At 36.6% G+C, this 27,225-nt stretch overlaps 2 protein-coding genes across 4 annotated transcripts; one reads left to right on the forward strand and one right to left on the reverse strand.

Annotated features, from left to right (window-relative positions):
- Nucleotides 1-316: 316 nt before the first annotated feature.
- Nucleotides 317-9,179, reverse strand: Upf2 (UPF2 regulator of nonsense mediated mRNA decay). 2 transcript variants are annotated; one of them, XM_028178359.2, is made up of 10 exons: nucleotides 8,285-9,179; nucleotides 7,175-7,387; nucleotides 5,435-5,686; nucleotides 4,544-4,686; nucleotides 3,514-3,808; nucleotides 3,009-3,224; nucleotides 1,784-2,824; nucleotides 1,547-1,696; nucleotides 1,093-1,238; nucleotides 317-665 (listed from the first exon to the last, which is right to left on the reverse strand). In XM_028178359.2, the coding sequence occupies exons 1-10, from the start codon at nucleotides 8,978-8,980 to the stop codon at nucleotides 491-493; spliced, it is 3,327 nt and encodes a 1,108-aa protein (XP_028034160.2). In that variant the 5' UTR covers nucleotides 8,981-9,179; the 3' UTR covers nucleotides 317-490. The 2 variants fall into 2 exon arrangements, with proteins under 2 accessions (XP_028034160.2, XP_028034159.2); XM_028178358.2 differs by having other exon boundaries at nucleotides 4,544-4,689; nucleotides 8,285-9,169.
- A 7,817-nt stretch (nucleotides 9,180-16,996) lies between these two features.
- Nucleotides 16,997-27,140, forward strand: LOC114245961 (asparagine synthetase domain-containing protein CG17486). 2 transcript variants are annotated; one of them, XM_028178296.2, is made up of 8 exons: nucleotides 16,997-17,325; nucleotides 17,403-17,654; nucleotides 18,351-18,522; nucleotides 22,941-23,152; nucleotides 24,994-25,397; nucleotides 25,608-25,779; nucleotides 25,867-26,108; nucleotides 26,780-27,140. In XM_028178296.2, the coding sequence occupies exons 1-8, from the start codon at nucleotides 17,275-17,277 to the stop codon at nucleotides 26,982-26,984; spliced, it is 1,710 nt and encodes a 569-aa protein (XP_028034097.2). In that variant the 5' UTR covers nucleotides 16,997-17,274; the 3' UTR covers nucleotides 26,985-27,140. The 2 variants fall into 2 exon arrangements, with proteins under 2 accessions (XP_028034097.2, XP_028034098.2); XM_028178297.2 differs by lacking the exon at nucleotides 16,997-17,325 and having other exon boundaries at nucleotides 17,511-17,654; nucleotides 18,356-18,522.
- The last annotated feature ends 85 nt before the right edge of the window (nucleotides 27,141-27,225 follow it).

Below are 27,225 nucleotides of genomic sequence, written 5' to 3' on the forward strand. Positions count from 1 at the left end.
AATGTGGAGCGAAAAATGATAATAATATTATGGATAATATGAGGTGAAGTTGCTTTATTTGAAACTTTAATCAATTTGGATGAAATTTAATGAAATGAGATGAAATGGGATGAAATAAAGTATCAGTAATATGGTGGTTATTTACTGAAACTAGTGAACTTTTTGGCAGAACCCGAAAGGCTACGAGGCTTTCATTTCATTTTCCCACATTCTGCACTTTCATAGGTGCTAAACAATTACATACTAATCCACCGTTATTACACACCTGCACGCACGCACACTTGAAGACACTAAATTATCAAAAAAACTATTCACAATACTTCGCTCCTAGCGTTTCCGCCAGTCTTTTATTTTTCAGTGCGTTAATTTAAATTTACACTTAAAAAATGTACAAGTTTTACGTGAAAAATTTGTTCCATTTGAAAAAGAAAAAAAACCCTTTTTTTATTACATATATTATTACAATACATTACATACATTAGTTTTTTATTTATTTAAATTTCTTAGGACCGAATATGAGATCGGCGTCCGGTGCCCCTTTGGGATGTTGGTATTTCTGACGAACATGCTGACCTCTGTTAGGATTACCGATACCTCCCGATCCACCACCGCTCTCTGCGCTATATTCTTCTTCTTCTTGTCTTTCCGATATATTTAGAGTAAGTCTAAAAAATACAATTAATCAGTAAATTAAATACAAAATACACACTACATCTGTGACATTGACGTTATTTTTAATTGCTACTTTCTGAAAGGTTTAGAAATTTCTTATTGCTTTCAAGACAAACATTGTTTAAGGCCGTATAACGAATTCTTACGTTTTATTGTTTAAAATTAAAAATTAAAATGTTTAAAATCAAGTCTGTTTCTTTTTTTAAGACCACAAGGAATCACCAGACTTCCGCCTACTCATTGGGGGCAGTAGGCGAGTCATATCGGAGTTGAACTAACTGAAACCCCATCTTCCTACTCCCACGGGACACCGTAGCAGCATACGTCGGCTCCACGACCGTACTGATCTTTAGGCTATCCGACGTCTTTATTTCTTGCGTAAATTATGTTTTTAATAACTTAATATCTGAATTTCAATACCGTTTAACTCGTTCCATTTCTTGTTTATCAGCTAAAGCTTGTTGTTGTAGATTGCTGGCCAATTCCGGTGGAGCACTGAACGATTTATATTGTGGTTTCGTTCCTTTACGAACCATAAGAACGAATTCCACACCCTCTTTTCCTTGCTGAAAATAAAATATTCAATGAATACTATTACAAGTATTAATTGTAAATATAATTTAGGAGAGATGCGCGATAACAAAATATTTTATTTTATTTCCATTTACAAAAAATCAGCTATCAAAAACATTTTAAAGTTATGACATGTAATCTGTAGAACACACAGTATAAACATAGGGCAGCTAAAAGATGTAATTCTGGAGACAGTTCCCCTTTACCTTGAATTTCCTACACTAGACATAAAGTAAATTGAGACGCGTTTCACAGAGTTTTACTTAAGCGTCAGTAACACAAATTGTATATTAACTCATACCAAGAGCTGTTCATACGTCTTCTTCGTAGTCTGTCTGCAGGTCATCGGGACAGCAATGTCGCGTTGTTGCGGTCTATTCTCCCGTTGTCTTTCTGCAATATTTTCTGTTACCATTTTCTCGAATGCCGATTCGAACTCAACGTCTTCTACCTAAAAACCGAAATGCATACGAGTATATGTAGTAGGTACATTGATTTTGTAAAATATTTTAAAACTATATCAAAGATTTCCACTTACATGTTTAGTAGCAGGTCTTCGTGGCTCAATTGCCATTTCATCTTGCATTTCGTTTTCGTCATTAACATTATTTTCGGTAATCGGTTCTTCATCAGAGCTTTCATCAGGCAATTGCGGATTGTCCGTTTCATCATCCGTTTCCATAATTGTGTCTAAGCCGTCGTTCACACTGTCATCACCTTGATCCTCATTATCGTACTCTTCCTCTCCTAGCTCCGGATATAAAGTCTGTCGTAGCTCATCTATTGCATCCTTACACTGTTGCCAGCTCGTAAACAAAGTCAACTTAGGGCGTAAAGTCGTCAGGCATTCTTGATAAATATATTTAACGTAAATAGGGAACTGATAGTCTTTTGTCCATATCGGATCAGAGAACTTGAACCAATAGTAATTTTGGAAGAAGGTCAAAAAATAGTCTAATCTTTTTTTGCTCGAACCACTGTTGAAGTATGCACCACAAGTCTCAAGCAGAGCGCAGACTAGTCTTATTCTAAAAACATTATCAGATGGGTCCAACACAGATACACTGCTGTGATCATTGGTGACACCAAATGTTATAAATGAATATAAAACAGTGAAAACATCTCGAGAATCTAATAGTTTATAATTATAGAGTTCTCCGAGATACCGAACAGTAGCTATCCTTCTTTGATTATATCTTGGATGTGGGTCTTCCATTGTTACCCTTATTTCTTCTAATATTGTGTCAACGACTGCTGGAGCTACTACTTCTTGCCAGATTGCCAGTTCAGCTGTCAGTCTGGCCAGAGCCCTTCTGGCACTTGCTCTCACCCTCCAACCTCCTGCGAGATGTTGTATGGCAATGGCGGATACCTCCGGGTCATCCCAATTCAGTTTTCGCATTAACCTAAGAATTTTTTCCTCATTACTTTTCTGCAAGTCTTCATGAAGTATTTTTCTGATAAATTGATGAAGTGGTGGTTCTTCTTCTTTAGGCTGAACAGGAGTTTCGGGAGGGCAAACGTAATAGAATGCGTTTTCTATCTGTGTTACATATCGCGAATCTAGAGCTGAAACAGTCTGAACACAAATAATTACTTAAGTTGAGCATTTTCTAATAATATAATCCAATATATTCTATTAATGTATATTCTGTTAAACTGTTATTTTATTTATTATTGAAACTATTAAATTAGGATCTACTGAACTAAAATAATTATAATATATCAACTCAACAAAATATATTCATATTATGTTTTCATACTTTTTTTCGCATCATTTGCTGTAAATATATCATAGTCCTTTGGTGTGTATCTGGATTACAGTATAAATATCTACCACACGTTTCAAGCAGATTGCAAGCCATCTCGATATGGTGATGCTTAAAATCATGCAGCAACACTTTCAAACAGTACAGCGCCTCCATTTTCGAATACAAATTAAACTTAACCAGTTCCCCAATGAATCGCACCACTTTTATCTAAAATAAATCATATATAAAAATTTAAAAAACACAATAATAGTTCTTCGGTTTTAGCAAGTTGTAGACATAATTAAAACTATTTTTATGACTGTTAGTCGTGCGTGACCACAAAAAAATGTAAAATATTAGAAACGTCAAATATAATATTGAGTAATAACAATATAAGGAAAGATTAAGCTGTACAAGTAATTTTAATAATAGATTTATTTAATATTTTACTGTCTTCTTTTTTTGGGGTATATTTATCTAGAGCCAACATAAAACCATTATATTATATTCTTCTTACCTTCGATTCAATATTTATTTGATCCTTTTTCCTGACATGATACTTAAAGTCTTGTTTTAACATTTGACACAGGTCAACACAAACTTCTGGCAGTACTGGATATAAAATCGCAGCAAATCTTGAGTAAAATGGCAACAGATCTAGCCTTGTTCTGGCAACACTGAAGAGAACTCTTGATAGTTTCTTCCGATTATTCTTTGTATTGAGATTCAGGATAAAATCAACTGCTGCATTATCTATGAGTTCTCGGTTGATACAGTTGGGAAGTTCATTCAAAAATGTATCTAATCCATGTCTGTGACAAAATTGAAAATTTAATAAATTAAAAACATATCAATTGAATTGATTTCAAGATTGGTGCGAAATGTAAGTATTTAAATATTCTATTCTTCCTTTTCATTACCTATATGTTACCATGTTTGACATAGACATTTCTTATTTTCACTATGCTTTTAGTTTGTTAAAAGTAAATGGATCTAATATTAGGAGAGAGGAGTGACTCTTACAATCAATGATTTCTAATGTAAGCTTTTTTTTATACATTTTTTTTTTCCTACCTAAGCTGAGAGCCTTGAGAGGCTATTTCAGCGTAACCCTAACGTTTGTAGGTGATCTCACGGGGCTCAAACCTGACGACGATGCTAACACGAACCATAGCAAGAGCCGTGCTTCGCAGAATCTACCACCGGATCGGAAACGCGACCCACTGAGAAGATCCGGCGAGAAACTCAGTGGGCTGTGTCTGAGAGTTAATTTACTCGTCTCGCAAGCGACGGGTTCGACGAGAACGGTGACCGGTGCTTGAAGTACCTAGAAGCACCGTCAGTGGATCGGGAGGATCCGAGATGACGTGTTTTGGGCGACGTCGACTGCTTTCCATTCTGTCCGCAGGATCGGGAATGTAGTTACCGGCGGCCACGATGAGAGGGTTCTCGTGTCGTGCCGCTTTATCGAAGTGGTTTTTATACAAGCCTTCTTTCTTTAATTTAGCTTGTTTCTGTATATTGGAAAAAAAAAACAATAAACATACTTATTGGAAACATTTGGTGGTTGTATTTCTTCAGTTTCTACTTCTTGAACTACAGATGGGTCCTCATTGTCACTTAATTCATCCTCCTTCAAATCTTCATCTAGCATTTCTTCTGTTACCGTTTCAGTTTTGCTTTTCACAGTCTGCTTTTATAATGTACATTTTAATTTATAATGTGGTTCCCATTTACAATACCGTCAATTATATTGGCAATGATAAATATTTCAAATACGTAAAATAAATAAATCTATACATATACATAAAATTGGAGTGTCTGTTTGTAATATTGAAATAACCACTTCTTACTACATGCATATGAATGAATATATATACGGTACATACACCAAAATAACTTTTTTTTCAATTTTTGTCTGTCTGTCTGTTTGTTCCGGCTAATCTCTGGAACGGCTAGGCCGATTTTGACGAGACTTTCACTCATAGGTAGCTGATGATATAACGATTAATTTAGGCTACTTTTTTTAGACTAGCTTTGCCCCGCGGCGTTACCCGCAGAACGACAATAACCGCGGTTAACATGGCGGGACTCGCCTATCAATAATAAAAAATAATGTTTCCGAAGCGAAGCGAGGGCGGGTCGCTAGTAAAAAATACCTTTTTTCTGATAACACAAGCACACACGACGCTTCTTATGTGCCTGCACACGTAAGTATCACCACCGGAGTTATTTCTGCAGTGAAGCAGTAATGCGTTCCAGTTTGCAGGGTGGCCCCACCCGTTTTTATAGAATTGAGACCCTAAAGTGTATGTTAATTCACTTAATGATACCTATGACCTCTGATAATCACTTAGCGGCTGGTAGGCTGGGAACTCAGTCAACCAACTGTGATATTAATGAAAAAATAATAATATGACTATATGAATATTTTTTACCTCTTTCATTTGATAGTTAGGCATAAAAACTTTTAAGTCAGGCAAGCATGTATAGAATGTTCTAGAATCTTCGTCCTGCCAAGGATCAGTACCGGCTTGCATAGTGATGTCTTCATTGCCACCAATGGTTACACTTCCTTGAGTCTCTATAACAGTCAGGGACAAAGTGGGAGGTTCACCAGCTTCACCCAAATCTTCACCAAGAACTTCAGCAAAATTTTGTGCATTTACTAGTAGCTTGTCATAAGTTGTCTGAAAATGTCATAAAAATTATGTCTTTTTTTATTTTTGTTAATTCCTTAGGTTGCCCATAGACATATCTAATGTAATTATTTTTTTAATGCTAGATGGGTAGACGAGCTCACAGCCCACCTGGTGTTAAGTAGTTAGTGGAGCCCATAGAAGTCGTCGTGGCCTAAAGGATAAGACGTCCGGTGCATTCGTGTTGAAGCGATGCACCGGTGTTCGAATCCCGCAGGCGGGTACCAATTTTTCTAATGAAATATGTACTTAACAAATGTTCACGATTGACTTCCACGGTGAAGGAATAACATCGTGTAATAAAAATCAAACCCGCAAAATTATAATTTGCGTAATTACTGGTGGTAGGACCTCTTGTGAGTCCGCGCGGATAGGTACCACCGCCCTGCTTATTTCTGCCGTGAAGCAGTAATGCGTTTCGGTTGAAGGGTGGGGTAGCCGTTGTAACTATACTGAGATTTTAGAACTTGTATCTCAAGGTGGGTGGCGCGTCTACGTTGTAGATGTCTATGGGCTCCAGTAACCACTTAACATCAGGTGGGCTGTGAGCTCGTCCACACATCTACGCAATAAAAAAAAAAAAAAAAAAAGACATCCACAACGTAAATGCGCCACCCACCTTGAGATATGATGTCTATGGTTTCAGTATAGTTACAACAGCTGCCCCACCCTTTAAACCGATTCGCATTACTGCTTTTATGGCAGAAATAGGCGGGGTGGTGGTCCCTACCCGTGCGGTCTCACAAGACCTACCACCAGTAATTAATCATCTTATGCTTAATCAAATTATGGTAATTGTAAGATATCATATACTTTATAGAAATTTATGCTATTCAAAGAAAGCCAGCCAATACTATTCAGTCTGTTAAATTATGTGCAAAATTACAGATTATGAAAAAGCTCACAAACATTATTTTTAAATTTATCTCAGATTGTATTTCTCAGTTATCACAAAAAACACTGGGTATAAAATTGGTTTAAACTATTTTGAAACCAAAAACCCTATAGCAGTATTTTAGTAATTGAATAATATAATTTATAATAATAATTCATTTATTATTTTAATAAGTTATTCGGTCGGTTTATAATTAACCGAATGGATAATCTGTGTTTATAACTTAGCTTTAGATGTACCTGGAGTAAAACAGAATGAGGTAGGTATAGGTTTTTTTTATCGCCTTTGTAGCCAGACAAGCATACAGCCCACATGTTGGTAAGTGGTTACCATTACTCATGGACTTACTGTGTACAATGGACCATAAGAAAAACTTTACCTTTGTTAATTAATAATAGGAACATGTTGATTAAATTAATAAAATGGAATAGTCTTTAAGCTGCTCATTTTGTCATCAACACTGGATTCATGATCTAGAAATATGAAAATTCAATTATACCAGAATTAGACAAAAGTTACAAGATAGGAAGATATTATTGCTTAAAATTACAAACCTGAAAATTTTATATTAAATGTAAGCCTACCTGATGTTGTTCTAATTGTTCTTTTCTTTCTTGTGAGAGTTCTCCTCTGGTGTGCAGAGTCCTCTGATTTGCTGCATGCAGAGCTTGAAGTTGGGCTCTTTCCGCCAGCAGATGTTTGGTTAGTGAAAGAAAGTAATCTTTCAAGAGAGTTCTAACTGCTGTTTGTTTCTCTGCCGGTAAAAATGTATTTCGAGGAACAGGAATATTATATTTCTGGAATATAAATGTTTTGCTCTTTATTTATTACAAACTAAGCCATTCAATCCTAAATGTTACTTAATACTACACATATAAATATAAACCAGGGATTCCCAAACTTAGTTTTATCTACTGCCCACTTTGAGAATAAATTTTTTAACGCCCCATTTTTTCACCTACTTTAAAACCACTATCACTGCAAATTCATATAATTATTGCGAGCTATATTAGTTGTTATTCATTCTAAATGAGACTTTTACCGAAAGAGTTAACTTGATAACCCGTAAGAGCTCAGTAGGTAGTACACAACAGCGCTCAGGTCTCAAGTTACCTCTAACGGGATACACCTGCCAATAAAAATGATAATTGAAGCACAACTTTATGATGTTCTGACAGATTTCTTTTATTCAAAAAAATAAAAATAAAAATCGATTCTAAAATAAGAACTAAGGTGAAGGATGAATCTGATGCTGTTTAATAAGTTTGAGGTTATCAGGTTCCAATTTACTCAAAAACAGCAAGTCCCCACCTTCAGTAACATACAAACGATTTCTCTTTTTAGTAAGCAGCGTTGCCACAGCATTAATTTCACGTTCACACAAATATAATGATGGGAATGCTATCAAGAATCGTTGAACATTGACCACACATTGTCAATTTTATAAGTTCTTCTTCTATAACTGTTATGTGTGGAACAGCAAATGAAAATAAGTATTACGTTGTTTATATAGGATTACTTAAGCAACACACCAATTATATTTAAATAAAAATTATCAACATATTCAATTTTTTTTCTTTCTTAATTTGATAAATTAGCTTTTTATTTACTTTTATTTAGTACTCACCTACATTAAAAAACAATAATTAGGTGTATTTACTAATAAAAAAAGAATAGCTTTCTTATCAACTTACCTCAGAAGCTTCTCGTATTTTTTTAGGCATAAGTCCAGCATAATCATCACCACAGTGTTTGCAAAATGATAACAAAATTGGTATATTGTTATGCTCTTCTTTGTCCATGTTTATTAGAACAGTTAATACATTACCCAGCAAAGGCAATCCAGTTTTATTCATAAAAATACCGACAGCCACTAATTCTGCATAAAATCTTATATCCACCCGTAGTTTTGATGAATTTGTTATTTTATCAGTCGCTTTGAATGTTAAAATCTTTTGCCAGTTTTCAAAAAAGTTAGATGAAAAATCAGCGTAAGTACGATGAAGAACTGAACATAGAGTTATTGCAGCAGGAATATCAGACATTTTCAATTTTGCTTCTGCTATTGCAGCAGCCACTTCTGATATATATTTTGTAAGATTTAATGTTGCAAAATCTTTCAAAAGTACATCCAGCTGAGAAGCACTAAATGATTTTAGTTTTTTTACAAATGTGGTATTCTTTTTCAAACCTGAATCTAACTTGGAAAAATAATTTTCTGGTGGTCGAGTGCAATTCAAATTTTGATTACGTATTTCATATTTTTGTTTCAATCTGGCTTCCAAGTTAGCTGTATACTCTTCGAGAGCAGCTTTCTCATTTTCTTCTAAATCTTTAAACGGTTCTTCAGTAGGTGTTTCGTTTGGCTCATCGTTGTTGGTGGCAGTCATTTTATCTTTAATATAGGTACTATTTGAACCCAACGGACACCACTATATGGTGTGAGCAACTTTGTTTTGCATTTATTAACTCAGCAAATCACATTTAATTCCTTTAAAAATTTACAAACATTGGGTAAGTAGGTGTCATAAATATTAAGTCATAGACCTATACTTCAGTGTATTAAGTGTATTATCTATGGTAAGGTACAGATAATACACATTTATGATTTTTCGAAGGGATTGTATGACCTGGTAACTAAGACTTTTAAGTCATGTCTTATTTTATATTCTTATTTACATAAAATCAAATTTTACCTAGACATCAATTCGGTTTTAGACAACAGCACTCTACCATAGAACAAGTGCATAGGGTCTGTGAATCTTCATCATCATCAATCATCTTTTGAAAATAAAGTATACTGCTCTGCAGTGTTTCTGAACATCCAGGCTGCATTCGAAAAGGTGTGGCATAAAGTCCTACTATACAAAATAGAGGCATACCTACACCATGGTTTTTATCCACTGATGAAATCATACCTGGCAGATCGAATTTCCCAGGTAAGAGAAGACGGAAAGCTATCAAATATTCACGACATAATGCCGGGAGTTCCACAGGGTACTGTTCTGAGACCCCTCTTGTACTCCATAAACTCCATATATACTGCTAACCTTCCTAAAACACAAAGCATTACAGCTACATTTGCGGACGACACTGCACCACTTGCAAGCAGCATGGACCCAGCTGTTGCCTTTGCTACCTGGCAGAACAACCTTGACAAGGTGACTGAATGGCTCCAGAAATGGCGAATAAAGGCCAGTAGTACAAAATCCGTCCACATAACATTTACGCTCCGGAAAGGAAGCTGCGCATCGGTAAAAATGTGCGATATCACCCTGCCACAATGTGATACAGTCAGATACCTCGGTATGCACTTGGACAAAAGACTGACATGGAAAAAACACATCCAATCAAAACGAGATGAGCTAAGCATGTGGTTCCATACACTGGCTGATGGCACTTAAGTCTAAGCTTTCCACCGATAATAAGATCTAATTTACAAAATGGTCCTGAAGCCTATATGGACGTATGGACTGCAACTGTGGGGAAGTGCATGTGACTCCAGCTTAAATATCATACAAATAATGCAGAATGGCATCTTATAGCAAACGTACTATGGTTTGTGACAAACACTGAGATACATGAAGCCATGAACATGAGAACTGTTCAGGAAAAGATAAGGTTAACAAGGACTAAGTACTGAACTCGGCTGGAAAACCACCCAAATATCCTAACTGATACGTTGACATAAGTTAGTTACTACAAATGACTAAAACGCCATGATATACAGGGAGTTGGTGACAGGTGGTGATTATTGAGGAGTCTCCTGGTGAGGAGCCTCTTCAACACGATGGCACACGCAACACATCTACTAATAGTCCAGGACTCGCAGATAGGCACTAAAAAAATTTCTTATTTTTATGAAAAATGATAAATAGAGTGAAATGAAATGAAATGAAATGAAGATTATTAATTTGAGACATTAATCAACTGGGATGAAATTAAATGAAATGAGATAGTATGGGATGAAATATACTCGCAGTAAAATGGTGGTCATTAACTGAGATTTTTTCAGTTGACTTTTTGGTCGATCTCGAGAAGTTACGTCCAGCGGCTTTGTTTCATTTCCCCACATTTGTGCACTTTAACAGATATTAAACAGCTAATAAACTACGGTTATCAAACATTTAAACCCGAAGAAAGACTAAATAGACAAAATAAAGCTAATTACACAACTTCACTCCTCGCCTTCCAGCCAAACATTCCACATAATTATAAAATAAGGTACCTGGTTCCACATATTAACTTATTCTTCTATTTTCCTACCTATGCTGATAGCCTTGAGAGGCTATTTCAGCTTCACCCTAACGTGTCGGTGAGCTCACGGGGCTCAAGCCGGAGTGTTGTAAACACTGGCCCTAGCAAGAGCAGTGCTTCGCAGAATCTACCACCGGATCGGAAACGCGACCCACCGAGAAGATCCGGTGAGAAACTCAGTGGGCTGTGTCTATGGGTTAATTCGCTCGTGGAGCCCTTCGTCGCAAGCGACGGGTTCGACGAGGACGGTGACGTGCTTGTGGTACCTAGAAGCACCGTTAATGGATCGGGAGGATCCCTAATGACGTGTTTTGAGCGACGTCGACTGTTTACCATTCGGTCTACAGGATCGGGTATGTAGTTTCCAGCGGCCACGACAAGAGGGTTCTCATGTCGTGCCGCCTTCTCAAAGTGCCGGAGTCCATAGAAATACAACGTAAATGCCCCCACCCACCTTGAGGTATGAGTTCTATGGTCTCAGTATAGTTACAACGTCTGCCTCGCCCTTCGAACTGAAACGCATAACTGCTTTACGACTGAAATAGGCAGGGTGGCGGTACCTACCCGTGCGGATTCACCAGAGGTCCTACCTCCACTAATAAGTCCACCACCATAATAAGTTAACCACCAGTCTTAAATATTAAGTATGTTAACTATGCATATTAGTTATTACATAACCTGATTCTTTATATTAAATAGACCCACCCACCACCGCTCACTTATAGAACCACCATTTTCCTACCTACCATTTTCGTGTCTTCAGTACAAAATAAACCGGCAAAGATTACTGTGATGTACTTACTAAATTTTTTTTATTGCTTAGATGGAAGGATGAGATCACAGCCCATCTAGTGTTAAGTGATTACTGGAGCACATAGACATCTACAACGTAAATGCGCTACCCACCTTGAGATATAAGTTCTAAGGTCTCAGTATAGTCACAACGGCTGCCCCACCCTTCAAACCGAAACGCATCACTGCTTCATGGCAGAAATAGGCAAAGTTATTTTTATTCTTCTTGTCTATCATCCCTTTACTAGTGAGGATCGGGACCAAATATGATTTGTATTCATTTACTTTTGTCTCGTGCCAGTTGAATAGATCGTTGTAAAGTTTCTTATGTTGTCTGTATAATACACCATCGTATTAGAGTTCGGCCCCCTCATCTGTCCCACGATCAACTTTTTCTCTAACTTATGCATACTAGATCGCGTTATGTGTCCAAACTATGAAGCTTAACGTGACTTTGTCAACACTCTGATCTCATTAATTGAGTAACTTTACCAAAGCGAGCATCTCCAATAGCATTTAAGGTAGTGCGATTCAAAAATAAGTGGATTTTGTTCGAATGCTTATTCACTTCTGAGCAAGTTAAAATTCTAATTGAATTTTGGCCGTGAAGCCAATATAGCATTAATGTTTCTTTTTATAAATTGGTAATTTTGAGTGGTTTTGTGAATTTTAGTGGTTTTAAAAGCACGTAGTTTTTCGACATGAGAATATTTGCGACGACTAAACTCCATTGTTCGTGAAAATTGAAGCTTTTTTAATAAACCGGTATACAATCTTATGGAGACTGAATTTCAAAGAGATCATGGATTTTACCTTATTTTTCATAGTTTTTGTTAGTAGACCAGCAAACGGCCCATCTGACTCTCTGCTTATCTTGTTCGCTTTTAGCAATTACCAGATTTATGTTGTAGCAAAAGTAAATCATATAGTTAATGTACATAAGCATGAACCTGCTTCTATGTACTCATTGCATTATATATTTTTGCAACCCGCCAGCTAGTTGCCAGTGGGCATTATAAAACAGTATGCTTTTGCTAGTGCAGTACTGAAATTGAAGAGGTAACATAATAATATGCTGTGAAACTTAAATTGTCGAATAAAAATATTATCTAAAATAATTTATTTTATTATGGCCTAATAAAAACACTACGTATGAGCAAGATACGAACAATTATTTACACTGCTCACGGTAGATAAGCATGTGATTCGAGTAATTAGCACTCGAATTAAGAGAGTCTTACTTTATACCGTGAACTATGTATATTGTATTTTGTCAATAGTTACTCGATTCGTGCTATAACGCCCTATATACACAGTACGTATTCTAAAAAGGAACAAAAATACTTTTAAAAAAACGGTGCACTTGCAACTTGGTCCACGTGAATGAATGAAACTTCTTCTTCAATATTGTGGTTTTTTTTATTTTTCATCCTTAAATCCGTTTGCTCTTGTAATAGGGAATGCTGTGTATAAGAGAGGCGACATCTTCAACATTTATGTTACATGTATTTTAAATCATAGATAGAAAAATTACTATATTTTTATTAAATTTAATTTAAATACTTCATTAAAATATTAGTCGCTACTCGTTGCTAACGCTCACGCTGGCCTGTAACAGGTATACTACGCACATACGTTCGACTGCCATTCTATTTCATGGTGGCGTTAAACGTTCAACGCAACCTTGTTGCCCGGTTACCGCTCTCGTCGAACCCGTCGCTTGCGACGAAGGGCTCGACGAGTAAATTAACCCTCAGACACAGCCTGCTGAGTTTCTCGCCGGATCTTCTCAGTGGGTCGCGTTTCCGATCCGGTGGTAGATTCGGCGAGGCACGGCTCTTGCTAGGGTTCGCGTTAGCAACGTCATCAGGTTTGTGCCCCGTGAGCTACCTATAAGTTAAGGCGACGCTATAGCCTCTCAAGGCTATCAGATTAAGTAGGGAAAAAAAAACAACCTTGTTGGAAATCGCATTAGTGTTTCACTTCAATAAAAAATAGTTTCCTGCCACTAGTACTTACTACCCAGTATCTTCCTAGTGTGTAGTCTGTGATGTGATACTGTTCTAAAACAATTTGGTTACTTTTTGGCGGGAACGCGAGGAGTGAAGATGTGTGATTAGTTTTGTTTTGTCTATTTAGTGTTTCTTCGGGTTTCAATGTGTAATAACGGTGGTTAATCAACTATTTGATATCTGCGAAAGTGCACAAATGTGAGAAAATGAAACAAAGCCGCTGAACGTAGCTTCTCGGAATCCTCCAAAAAGTCCACTGAAAAAATATCAGTAATGATCATCATTTTACTGAGATTATATTTCATCCCATATTATCATATCTCACTTCATTTCGTTATCATGTCATTTCATTTCATTTCAAGCCATGTTTCATATTAATCAACTTCATTTCATTAATAATATCATTTTACATAAATAAAAAGTTTTCATTAAAATTAAAACAACACTTGACCTAAAGGTCTTAGTTACCAGGTCATAAAATCCCATAAAAAAAAAATATGCCGAGAGAACTTTTGGCGGGAACGCGAGGAGTGAAGTTGTGTGATTTGTTTTGTCTATTTAGTGTTTCTTCAAGTTTAAATGAGTATTAACGGTGGTTTATTAACTTTAGTATCTTTGAAAGTGCACAAATATGGGAAAATGAAACAAAGCCGCTGAAGGAGACTTCTCGGGATCCTCCAAAAAGTCTCAGTAAATGACCACCATTTTATTGAAATTATATTTCATCCCATATTATCTCATCTCATCTCATCTCATCTCATCTCATCTCATTTCGTTTTCATATCATTTCATGCCATGTTTCATATTAAACAACTTCATTTCATTTCATTATATCATTTTTCATTTAAAATAAAATTAAAATGACTTGACCTTTAGTTACCATGTCATAAAATTTCTTAAAAAAAATTCTATACCTATATCTCTCAAATATTTAAGTGTATAATCTATGCCTATATCACCATGGAGTTAAATAAGTAGGTACCATGACATGGGGTAAATTGGGATTCTGGGGTAAATTGGGACAAACCTGCGGAAGATTCTCAAAGTACTTGTAGCACGGAATCTACCTAATTTTCTTTAAGGTAATATTTATCAATGTATAGAAGAAAAACCAAGTTAACTATGGAAGTACTAAACATGAGTTAAGTTGGTCCCAAAAATTCGTCAAATTAAATTTAAAATAGTGGTTGAAAAGTGCGTTTTAAAACAGCTTAAAGAACTTTTAAAAAAAGTAATATTATCGTTGTTTTTTCAATAAGATCACAGTTTATATAAGTTTTTAATACACCTGGAAATACCACAACAAACGGTAAGTTGCAATATTCTTATTTTAAATACAATATTTCGACAAAATAAAAAATGTATATTTTTTCCTTTCTTTTTGGGGAAAATTGGGACGTATGTAGGGTAATTTGGAACGAGACTGGAAAAATTGGGGACGAGAAAACACAAAATTGGAACGCCAAAAGACAAAATAGGGATGGCTTGTTAGGGTTGTCACTGATATCTTATAATAAATTTTTTAGCCTATACTATCACTTAATTGCGTGATGTAAAGAAGGTTAATGTGTTTATCAGTTAGTTTATGTAAGTATTATAGGTAAAAGAAAAGTATATATATAATTTTTTTTTTTTCGCGACATTTACCTTGTAATATCTGCCCGGTCGTATGTTCTTTATAGCAATAAAAAAAATTAAAAGTTAAAAGAATTCAAACGAATCAAAACTTTTGTTATTTCAGAATCTTTTCACGCGTCGAATCATGATTTTGTTAACATTCACAATGCACACACAAATAAAAACAGGCCTCAGATTTTAAATGTAACATTAATTAAAAATCCGAGATATCCAATTATGAGTGAGTGAATTAATTGAGTTTAGTTATTTAGCTTAGAAAGAATTTCTTTTATTTTTGTTATTATTGGCAGTAATCAGATAAAGCTGTTTTTTTATCTTATTCACCTGATATCTTACTCTTGCTCAAAGATTATTTTGAAAATGGTGATTAATAAAATTGTATTATTGCATTTCCAGTCCTTTTATTTTCTATTTTTTATTCTATTCTATGATTTTGTTTCAAAGTTGTGATTTTTAAGGAAATTAAATAATAATTTTCTAAAATACAGGGTGGCCCATAAGTCCTTTGAAAAGTAAAATTTGAATAAAACGAACAGGGCGCGCGTGAGCGGTGCAGGGGAAGCGTGGGGAGTAACTTCGGTTTCTGGGAATTTAGTCGCGATGGAGCGTTTTACCGGAGCGGACCGTGCGTTTTGTGTGCGCGAGTTTTATAAAAACGACAATTCGGCAACCGTTGCGCGGCGTAAATTTCGAGAACACAAAGGTTTACACAACTTTGACGACACTCCAACTCTTCAAACGATTAAGAACTGGGTTGCTAAGTTCGAGGAGACCGGTTCGACGTTAGATAAACCGCGGTTGGGTCGCCCAAGGACGTCACGTACGGAACAAAACATAGACACAGTGACACAGTCTATTCGCGAAAATCCGACACAGTCAACTCGTAAGCGATATGTGGCTATGATCGAAGAGTTTTTCATACCAGAATTGCAAAACTTTTCAGGCTTTAATGCCAGGACGTGGTTTCAACAGGATGGGGCCACTTCTCACACCTCTAACACTGCTATGCCCGTTATCCGTCAACTTTTTCCTGGCAAAGTTATCTCTAAGAGAGGAGACATTTCCTGGCCTCCACGTAGTCCAGATCTGACCCCGATGGATTTTTTTTTGTGGGGCTACCTTAAGGCTAAAGTATACGACACAAACCCGCGGTCAATTGAGGCCCTAAAAGAAAACATCCGCAGAGAAATGACAAGCATTTCAGCAGTGACGTGCCGCGCAGTCATCGACAATTTTAGACGTCGTTTGCAAGAGTGCCGTGATCGCAACGGATTACATTTAGGAGATGTTATTTTCAAAAAATAATTCCCGTTTTTTAAGCGTTTTATGTAAATAAAAATTTAATTCATAATGTAATTAGTTTTATTTTAATAATTTTTTTTCATATCAAAGGACTTATGGGCCACCCTGTATAACATGCAAATACTTTTTTTGATCATTGTATTGTTGATTATCATTCACGTCACATCGCTTCAGAATAGAAACCAGCTTAATTTACACTATGTTGTGTATTGTGCTTAAATTATGGATTGTATTCATCATTTCGGTCCATATAAATAATTATATGGCACCTACCTATATATCGCAGTACTGCGAGCTGACAACCCTTACAAATATCCCAATTTAACCCTTACCCGTGTCAATTTACCCCGGACGCTGGGTAAATTGGGACGGCCATTATTTTACCGATTATTTCTTTAAAATGAATAATTAAAATAATGTAACGGTTTTTATCACCTAGGTACGTTCAAGACTCAACTTATTTCTTTGGTTGAGCATTGACTATTTAATTGGAACTATTTTAAAATTCAATCTGAAGGTCGATTTTGTCCCTATTTACCCCATTTTACGGTACCTACCTACTTAAAATACCTAACTCTATGGATATTGGATATCACCTACGGCTACATCTGTGGTGTTTTTAAACACCACTAGAAACTGAATTGCTAGATGCTGTTGATCGTTTGGATACCGTAATTGACAGCATGTGTGGTATATTTTTGGAGTTAAGCTGCGAAAAATGTAGCATAGTGAACGTACGTGATTATTATTCTGAAATGTTGTTACGTAGTATACCAATTTTAAGGTTTTTTTTAATAGAGACCATTTCTAGGATATTGATGTCCTTCGAAGACTCAAAAACAGAGGACCCGATCACTTACAGAGGAAGGATTTTATTTCTGAAATTGGACAACACATAGTTTTCGTAGCCTCAGTTCTATGGATGCAAGGTCCGCAAATGACATTACAACCTCTCGAAAATGAATGTGGCATCCTTTTGTATAATGGTGATATATTTGACGAATCTTGGGATAGCAGAACCAGCGACACGCAAATAATCATGGGGAAACTTAGTTATGATTGTGTGAGAAATAGTTGTTAATTTAACAATTCATATTATAGAATTTTTTTTTATTAGAAGCAAATATTTAAAGTACCTGCCAAAGTCTTACTGCCTAAAACTTGACATTCATTTATACCAATAATAGTACATTGTGCACCAAGGGAGAAAAGTAGGACATTTCCTCCTGCGGGTAAAATTGCCAAAACAAATGGGAAACACGCGGGATGAGATGTCCTACTTTTTTCCCGCAGTGCAAATATTATTTTTTCTCCTACCACGGCGAGTTCGTGGAATACCTAGCTGGAGTCCAGCGGAGCCCCCCCATACCCTTAAAAAAACCATTTAACTGTTTTTTAATTTTTAAATAAACTACTACTAATTGAATAAGAACTGTCTGATGAACTCATCTTTGTTTAATACTTCAGTATTAAATTTTATTTGCATTTTGTTTATTTCACTTTTACTTTAAACACAATATTGCAAATTACCCGAGCACAACAATGGTGGAGAATTGTAGGTGCGTAAGAGCAGACGTAGACACTAACGCACATGCGCACTTGTACCCAGGTAGGAAAAGTTACACTTTCTTCCCTGTACAGCGGGAGGAAAACCGAACTTTCAGCGTAGGCAGGAGAAAATATTATTTTCCTTGGCTAACTGAACCTACAACAAACCCCTGGCAAGCTTATATACCTATATGTAAATATTATTTTTCAGGACAGTCAAATCGATAAAGTGATCAATGTATTAAAGTCACTAAAGGGGCCATTCAGCTTAATATATTACTGTAAAGTGACAAATAAATTATATTTCACTAGGGATCGATTTGGAAGAAACTCTTTACTCATACATAAAAATTCAAATTCTTTAGTATTATCCAGTGTCTTAGGTAATGTGATTTTATTCTTTATTATATATAAATGTATATCTATATCTAGAGTAAAATGTTAGTTTTTATTTGTTAGGCTTTTCTCTATTTTGAAGATTGTTATTGTTAAATGCAATCTTAATAAACTACTCACTCAATAATGGTGTTGGCACCTTATGCGGGCTTTTGAGATAAGGAACCTTAAGAAATAAAGTTTTGAATTACAAAAGCTTAAAATAATAAGAAATTACTACTTATAGCTACTTTTAACTGAAAGCACAGACAAACCTATTTTTTATATATTTAATTTCTTTTATACCTATACCATAGAATGTAAGTTTTATATAGTAGAACAGGCATATTTACTCATATTTACCCAATTTACTTATCTAGTTACATGTATACTAGTATGGGCCAAAAAAAAATTTTTTTTTTCTTTCTTTCTGGTCGTTCCCTCAATGCTGAGGATCGTGACTGTATGTCAATCTTCTCCACTCGGTCCGGTTCTGCGCCATATATACCGCTCCCCATATCTGGCCTCCAGTCACCTCCTTGAGTTGGTCAACCCATCTAGCTGGCGCTCTTCCTCTAGCGCGCTTCCCCTCCATCTGTCCGAGAATTGTGAGTTTCTCCAGGCTGTGCAATGAGGATCGCATTATGTGCCCAAAGAAACTCCGGATCCTTTCCTGGCACATAGTCAGCAGGCGCTTGGTGACCTTCAGCTCTTCGAGGATGGAGACATTGGTTCTCATAGCTGTCCAAGGAATGCGTAGCAGCTTTCTCCAGCAATACATTTCAAACGCCTCAAACTTTTTCCGTTCCTTTTTCCTGAGACACCAAGTCTCCACCCCATACAGGAAGATAGAGAAGACCAACGTACGAACCAGACGCATCTTAGTTACTCGGCGAATATTACGGTCTTTCCAGATTTTATCAAGGCTAGTCATGGCACTTTTAGCCATCCCGATACGGCGTCCGATTTCTTTCTCGCAGTTACCACTGTTAGAGATCAGCGACCCCAAGTATATAAATTCCTCCACTTTCTCATAATCCTTGAGTGCATTTGATGGACTTAAAACTTGAGCTCTGTCCACCGTCATCACTTTGGTCTTAGAGCGGTTTATGTGCAGGCCAAATTCAAGGCTCACTCTCTCTATTCGCTCCAAGATCGCAGCCATCTCGGTCTCGCTGGCTGCAAGGATTGTTGTATCATCGGCGTATCTTAGGTTCGTGATCTTCGTACCGCCCACCGTAACGCCGCCGTTCCAGCCATCAAGCGCCTTCCTCATAATATACTCGCCGTAGATGTTAAACAGCTTCGGAGAAAGTATGCATCCCTGACGGACCCCTCGTTCTGTATGGAATGTTTCAGATTGTGATTCATCCAATTTCACAAAGCTCAACCCGTCAAGGTACAGCCTCTGGACAAGGAAGATAAGGTGTGATGGCACGCCCATTTCCGACATAATCCTGAACATGGAATTCCATTTTACGCAGTCAAATGCTTTGGCATAGTCTATGAAGCACATCACAAGAGGTTTATTGAATTCGCGACATTTTTCAATGAGTAGACGTACGTTCAGTATCTGTTCTCGTGTTCCTTTTCCTTGCACAAATCCTGACTGTTCCGGAGGAATCTGTCTATCTATGTAGGCGGCCAATCTCTTGTTCAAAATCTGGAGCATGATCTTACTAGCGTGGGGCATGAGGGAAATAGTGCGGTAATGTTCACATTTCTTTGTCGAGCCCTTTTTGTGTAGGGGGATGACAGCTGATTGTGCCCAGTCCTGAGGCCAAGTACCAGTGTACCAAATCTTGTTACAAATCTGGTAGAGTGTTTCGGCACCTTCAGGACCTAGATGTTTGATCATGGCAGCTGATATGCCATCAGGACCCACTGCCTTGTGTTTGAGCTTCTTGATGGCGTCCTCCACTTCACTGCGTAGTATGTTGGGTTCAGCTTCGTAATCATCCCACGACCTTTCGACCTCTCTACGCATGTTTTCACTGTAAAGCTCGTAGCAGTACTCTCGCCATCTGTTTAAAACCTGACTGAGGTCGGAGAGAGGGTTACCCTGCTTGTCGTCAACTACCCACGATTTTGGTTTTGGTGGCTTCGTTAACAGCTTTACCTTATCGAAGAGATCTTTGGTTTGTACCTTCACAGCGTGTTGTTCTATTGCCTCACAGATACCAGAAATTTGTTTGTCCTTGTCCCATCTTAAAGCAGTTTGCACCTCTTTATGTAGCTTGTTGTAAGCCGTTACAGAACCTTCGCTTTTTGCAGTTCTCCTCTTCTCAATCAAGTCCCAAGCACTATCACTGATCCAATTCTTTTTATGACGGACACCTTTAAACTGTGCGCTAACTTCTTTAGCAGTTGTGAGAATAACGTCTTTAGTACTCACCCAGTCAATGTCACTTGAATCAAATGGGTCAAGCTCTAGGGACCGGAGTTTTGGTCTTATCTCCTTTTCAAATTGTTGTAACACGAGCCCATTCAAGGACGTAGGTTTATTAACGCGTTTTTTAATGCTCCTTAGGCGAAGCTTGATATCAGCAATGAGAAGTTCATGGTCGCTACCGCAGTCGGCACCAGGCAGGGTTTTGGAATTGGTGATGCATGACCTCCATCTAGATTTTATTAATACGTAATCTATCTGATTCTTGTATTTTCCACCCGGCGCTGTCCATGTGTAAAGCCTTCTAGGGTGGGGCTGAAACCAAGTATTCATAATGGACATTTGGCTCTCAATACAAAAGTGCATTAGCATCTCGCCACGGTCATTACGTTTACCTAGACCATAGTTACCAACGACCGTGCCATTCAAAGGGTCATTTCTCGTTTTGCCGACTTTAGCATTTAGGTCTCCTTTTATAACAGCTATCTCCTGGGATGGTATGGTTCGCAATAGTTCTCTCAAGTCTGAGTAAAAGTGCTCGATTTCGTCTTCAGAAGCTGCAAAAGTTGGAGCGTACACCTGTATAATATTCAGGGTCACTGGTCTGGTGTCCAATTTCAAAACCATCATTCTGTCAGAGGGTCCCTGGTATCCCCATACTGCTCCCTGCCAGCGCTTGGGTACTATAAAAGCTACTCCATTCTCGCTTTTCTCATTCGAGCCCGAGTAGTAAACAGTATTACCATTCTCAGTGACAAAATGACCACTTCCCTTCCAATGAACTTCACTGAGACCTACTTTCTATTATATCGAGTTTGCCTGGTTGTGTTACTAGTCCTTTTACATTCCAAGTTCCAATTCTTATATTTCGCTTGCTTTTGGGTTTCCTCAAGTTAGGCAGTACAATGCTACCAGTAGTCCTAGTTTCACTGTCCGCCTGGTAGTCTACAGCACAGTGCCCAGTCGCATATTTCCCACCATGCATCCTGGGTTTGCGATGGCGCCGAGGGTCAGTCGGATCGCATGACATACTAACACAACTTGCGGACATAATATTCATACAGTTTTCTCGGGAAAATAGTGCAGTGGTTTCCCCTTGCCTTCTGCACCAGATATTTTAGGGGTTATTTGGACCCCAAGGTCACTGTAACCTCTTCCGACTGGTTGCCCGGCCAGGTGTATGGTTATACCGCCAATGCTCGGTCGCCAGAGCCTCGTCCGTTATCCAGCAGGGAGCACCACGACACGGTATACGCCACGCCGTCGCCATCCGGCGCGTGCAGGTGAGGTTGACAGTTGGGCCGGATTAGATGTGGTTTCCGTTCTCCCCCGTTTTTTTCGGGGGAGAACCATTTTTTTTTTATTAAACTTTAACTGCGAATCACTTTTAACCGAGTTGACTTAGCAAAAAAATATTTCAGACCTTTATTGTAGGCCGTTTAATTCCCTACAAAAACAATGTATTTCTTTTTACTACACGATAATTCGTTGAGATACAATAAAAGACAAAAGAAAAAAAATCACGATGCGGCACCTCTAAACAGAGCTCAAACTTTACCAGAATTTCTTTTCGTCATCTTGGACGATATTTCCGCAGTAACTAAAAAAAAAAAAAAGTATTTTTTTGGCCCACCCTAATACAGTGGGACGCCCCTTTACTTACTTCTTTTATTAATTAAAAGTTATTTTACATCGTATTAGCTACCCATTAGTAAAAATTTCATGTTTATAACTCAAACATAACATTAAATATTATTGTTTAAATTATTTTTAATATTTTAAATATTTTTAACATTTAAATATTTTTCCCTCGATAAAATTAAGCATGGAATCTATCTCATTTCGTTAAGTGCACATTCTAAGGAATCACACTGTAATTACTTAAGTATCTTGATAACAAAATACTGCAGGCAGAGGGAAATAAAAATATGGTAAAAACTATGTTATTCAACAGTTAACCAAATTGTATGCTAGCTTTATGTGTTATGTGTCTGCATACCATTTATGTCTAATATTTTGAATTCCAATTTAACATAGGTACACAGTATGAGAATTATGAACTTCCCGTATCACACATCTCTGTCTTGGACTTGAATACTCATAAGATATTGTTGTATACATGGAAAGCCACAGATATCGTTCAGCAATGTAATCTCAGTGATTGGTTGAAGACATTACAATTAAAACAAAGTTTATCTGATGAAGATTTTACCGTTGAAGCCAATATACCATGGGATATAGATGGTCTTGTAAGTTTTCATGATCATGATTTACGTATAACCTAAAACTAATTTTATAATAAGTAAATAACACCTGAAATATTTTTTGAGAAGTAATTAAATGGTTAGCAAATAAAATATTTGGTGGGCCACAAAAAAACAGCATTGAAATAATTTGATTGGCATATAAAGATTTTGTTTGCTATTAAAAAATCAGGCAGCAATTCTTGTTCTGCAAATCATTTTGATAATGGTCAAATATTAAATCATAAATAGGCGGCTTAGAATGACATGAGTTTGCATAATAAACATTCAGACCGCAAAATAATTATTTGATCAGCAAGATTTCATGATTGATCAGCAGAGAAAACATGTCTTTAAGCAGTGTGTTTGATTGGTATGTGCATTTAAAACATGGTGAGCAAAATAACTCATTGAATTGCGTTTTTGTTGAAAAATCGACAATGTACGTTAAAAGTGCGGGGACCTGGTTCAGAAAGGGCGAATTCGCCGCGAAAACATTCGCGCGTTGGAGAGATACTAGGCACCAATACATCGTGTCCACAAGCATCGCGCGAATTCAAAATACGCGCATAAATCGCGTGCACTATGCCAGACTCTCGACTCGCGCGTAGTGCGTGCAAGTCGAGATACTAGGGACGCCTTGTTGCGCCCAGCTAACGCGCGAACTCCAGAGCGAGTATTCAGGGAAATGGAGCACCAGAATTTTAATACCTATGGAATTGTTTATAGACGAAATAGAAAAACAACCGGCGATATGGGATTTGGAATCACCTGATTATGCCAACAGAATTTTAAAACGTAGATCTCAGGAAGAATTTTGCTGTTAATATTTTCTGTTAATGATGATGACTCCGAGGAAAAAAGATAGAAAACTATACTATGTGTCCATTCTATCATCAAGAATTTGTTGTACTAAATACATTATATTTTCCCTCCGTTTTTGTCTTCCAATGACGGTAAGTTTCGTACCGACTAAATTCATCCCCAATTGCTCGCGCGTAGGTACGCTCTTTCTGGTCGAAACGGTCGCGCGTTATACGCGGCGAATTCGCCCTTTCTGGACCAGGCCTTAGAGCAGGCGCGTGACACGAGGAGTATATCGTGTGCGAATATTGTCATTCCATGATTATGCGATGATTATTAGCAGTAAAATTGCAGTGGTAACAACGTGTTTTAAAGAGATTTGTGTGGTTTTTGCTACTTCATTGTTTTATATTTTTTATCTCAATTATATTTTATAAGAATAAAGAAATAATTTATTAATTTACATTTCTATAACCCAGCTCAAAATGATTTTCTTTGCTTAGGTACCCTCTGAGTGCTTACCAAAATTTTATTAAACAGGAGCAGCGCATCGCAGCTTATATAATTAATATACAATACAAGAATAATTACAGCCATCCAGAATTACATAAATTGCTGATTGATTTTGGCATGTTTGCTGGCCATGAGTTGCTGATCAATTAGCTATTTCTGCTCACAAAAATTCAAATACTATGCTAACCATTTAAATAACACCATTAAATTTTTAATGTTAATGTCGTTTTCTTGGACCGACAGGGGTCTACATGGTATAAACAACTGATTAATAGAGCCCATGGAAACTATAATGTACTTTTTCATTTGATTTGGTTATCTAATTAGAAATTTGTTTTTCTTATTGTTAATGGGTCTACGTGGTATAAACAAGTGATTAATAGAGCCCATAGAAACCATAATGTGCATTTTCATTTGATTTGGTTATCTAATTAGAAATTTGTTTTTCTTATTGTTAATAACAACAACAAAATTAAATTAACTTAATATGCATTCAGGATATCAATAATAATATTGATGTATTGTTGCAGGATGATACAGTGTCATTCATTGAGAGTGTTGCTAAGAAAACAAAATGTAATGTAACTATTATGAAGACGCTTAGTCAACACCCTGAAATACAAACAACAATTAATAAAATAATGTACCTACTAAATAAAAGTATTCAGAAAAGGTTAAAATGCCAACCAAATTTGTGTAGGAATTGTTTGAAAATTACAGAAATAAACTGTAGTCATAGTGCGGTTGGAGTATTATTTTCGGGTGGCTTGGATTGTACAATACTTGCATTGCTAGCTGATAAATATGTACCAAAAAACCAAAGCATAGATTTGCTTAATGTAGCATTTAATAAAGAGAACCCAACATATGATGTACCTGACAGGATAACCGGTAGAAAATCTTTAGAAGAGCTAAGAAGATTATGTCCATTACGGTAACATTTTTTCATTGTCATATATGATTTGAAGAGGGCCTAAATTAATATCTAAGGTTAATTAATAACACAAAAGAGCCATGTTCCAAAAAAAGAGAAATTTTTTATCTCTTTAAAAACAATCTATTTTTCTAACCCTGAAATATTAAATTATTCAAATATATTTTCGATAAAATAGAATTTCTTTTAATTTAAATTTTTACTATCTAGGAAATGGACTTTCAAAGAAATTAATGTACCAAAAGAAGAGTTGGAAGAACTTCAGATTAATGTAATAGCTGACTTGATTTATCCAAGACAAACTATTCTGGATGAAAGTCTTGGCTCAGCATTATGGTTTGCTGCTCGAGGCCAAGACCATCACTCCGTGTCTAATTGTAGGGTAAGAAAAATTATACATAATTTTTATTTCTAAAAAAATTTAATAATATTGGATTTAAATGTAATAATTTATATGTTACATTTTAAGGTTTTATTTAGTGGTACTGGTGCAGATGAATTATTTGGTGGATACACAAGACACAGGGCTGTTTTCAAACGGTTAGGATGGGCTGGTCTATGTAAAGAATTACAATTAGATTGGGAAAGGATCCCATACAGAAATTTAGCTCGGGATAACAGAGTTATTTGTGATCATGGTCGACAACCCAGAATGCCCTATCTAGATGAAGAATTTGCTGAATTTGTTATCCATTTAAAACCTTGGTTAAAGTAAGTGGTAGTAATGATAATAATACATCAATCAGTACATCTAAGCAGAGCATCTATTACTATAATATATAAAACGGTATTAGATATCTGATAAGCATTTCAATGACAGCACAGGAAATTAGAGCACCCAAATGAAAGGTTTTTTTTTTTTATTGCCTTTGTAGGCAGACGGGCATACGGCCCACCTGATGGTGAGTGGTTACCGTCGCCCATGGACTTCAGCAATGCCAGGGGCAGAGCCAAGCCGCTGCCTACCGCTTAATACTCTCCACAAGCCTCGTTTAAAGAAGGACATGTTATAGCGCTCGAGCTCATTCCATAGCCGGATGGAACGTGGCAAAAAAGACCTCTGGAAACGCACTGTGGATGACCGCAGTGGCTCCAGGTAGTATGGATGAACTCCACTCCGGTGGGGGGCGGTGCGATGGTAAAAACGAGATGCTGGTATCATCTCGAACAATTCCTCAGAGCATAGAGAGGTGTATAGTAGGTCTCATTATAATATGTGAGGATCTGTAAAATATGCAGTTTTTAAAAGTAAACCCTTATAGAGCAAGTCTCTAATAGTCATATGTTTCAAGACGTTTACCTAGTAAACGATGTGATTTTTTTATGATATGTATTTTATTTGTAAGAAAAGCATAAAATTAAATGTAATATACATTTTTCAGATGTTTTCCAAGTAAACATTTGGGCCATGGCTTAGGCGACAAATTAATGCTGAGACTCGTAGCTTATAATATTGGTTTGATGGAAGTCTCTACGTTTCCCAAAAGAGCTCTACAATTTGGATCTCGAGTAGCAAACAAGAATGAAAAAGGTTGTGATAAGTCATTTTTTTTCAGGAATCAAATAAAAAATAAAATAGTATCATGAATTTTGATCAAATCTTGTAACGGTTTCTAGTAGTATGTACATAACTACATAGTATCAGACAGGAACCACAAAGAATCAATAGAGAAAACAACAAAAATGGTTTTCCCTTAAATAACATGTAATTGATAGGCTTGAAAATAAATTAAAACCCTCTTGCATTTTGTTTTAATTGAAATGCAAAACACGCACAGACTCTAACCGTATGTAAAAAGTAAATGCCTGCCCCAAGTTGAATTATTTT

This window comes from Bombyx mandarina, chromosome 04 (assembly GCF_030267445.1).
Source record: "Bombyx mandarina strain Sakado chromosome 04, ASM3026744v2".
In the NCBI taxonomy this organism is placed as follows: Eukaryota; Metazoa; Arthropoda; class Insecta; order Lepidoptera; family Bombycidae; genus Bombyx; species Bombyx mandarina.

Bases quoted from the DNA above. Each gene is read 5' to 3' on its own strand.
- LOC114245961 (XM_028178296.2), top strand. From the start codon at position 17,275: ATGTGTGGTATATTTTTGGAGTTAAGCTGCGAAAAATGTAGCATAGTG. The intron at 17,326-17,402 runs GTACGTGATTAT...GACCATTTCTAG, and splicing joins AAAAATGTAGCATAGTGAAC to GATATTGATGTCCTTCGAAG. The intron at 23,153-24,993 runs GTAAGTTTTCAT...GTATTGTTGCAG, and splicing joins CATGGGATATAGATGGTCTT to GATGATACAGTGTCATTCAT.
- Upf2 (XM_028178358.2), bottom strand. From the start codon at position 8,980: ATGACTGCCACCAACAACGATGAGCCAAACGAAACACCTACTGAAGAA. The intron at 7,388-8,284 runs GTAAGTTGATAA...TTTATATTCCAG, and splicing joins AAATACGAGAAGCTTCTGAG to AAATATAATATTCCTGTTCC. The intron at 4,690-5,434 runs GTAAAAAATATT...ACATTATAAAAG, and splicing joins CTAACTATCAAATGAAAGAG to CAGACTGTGAAAAGCAAAAC.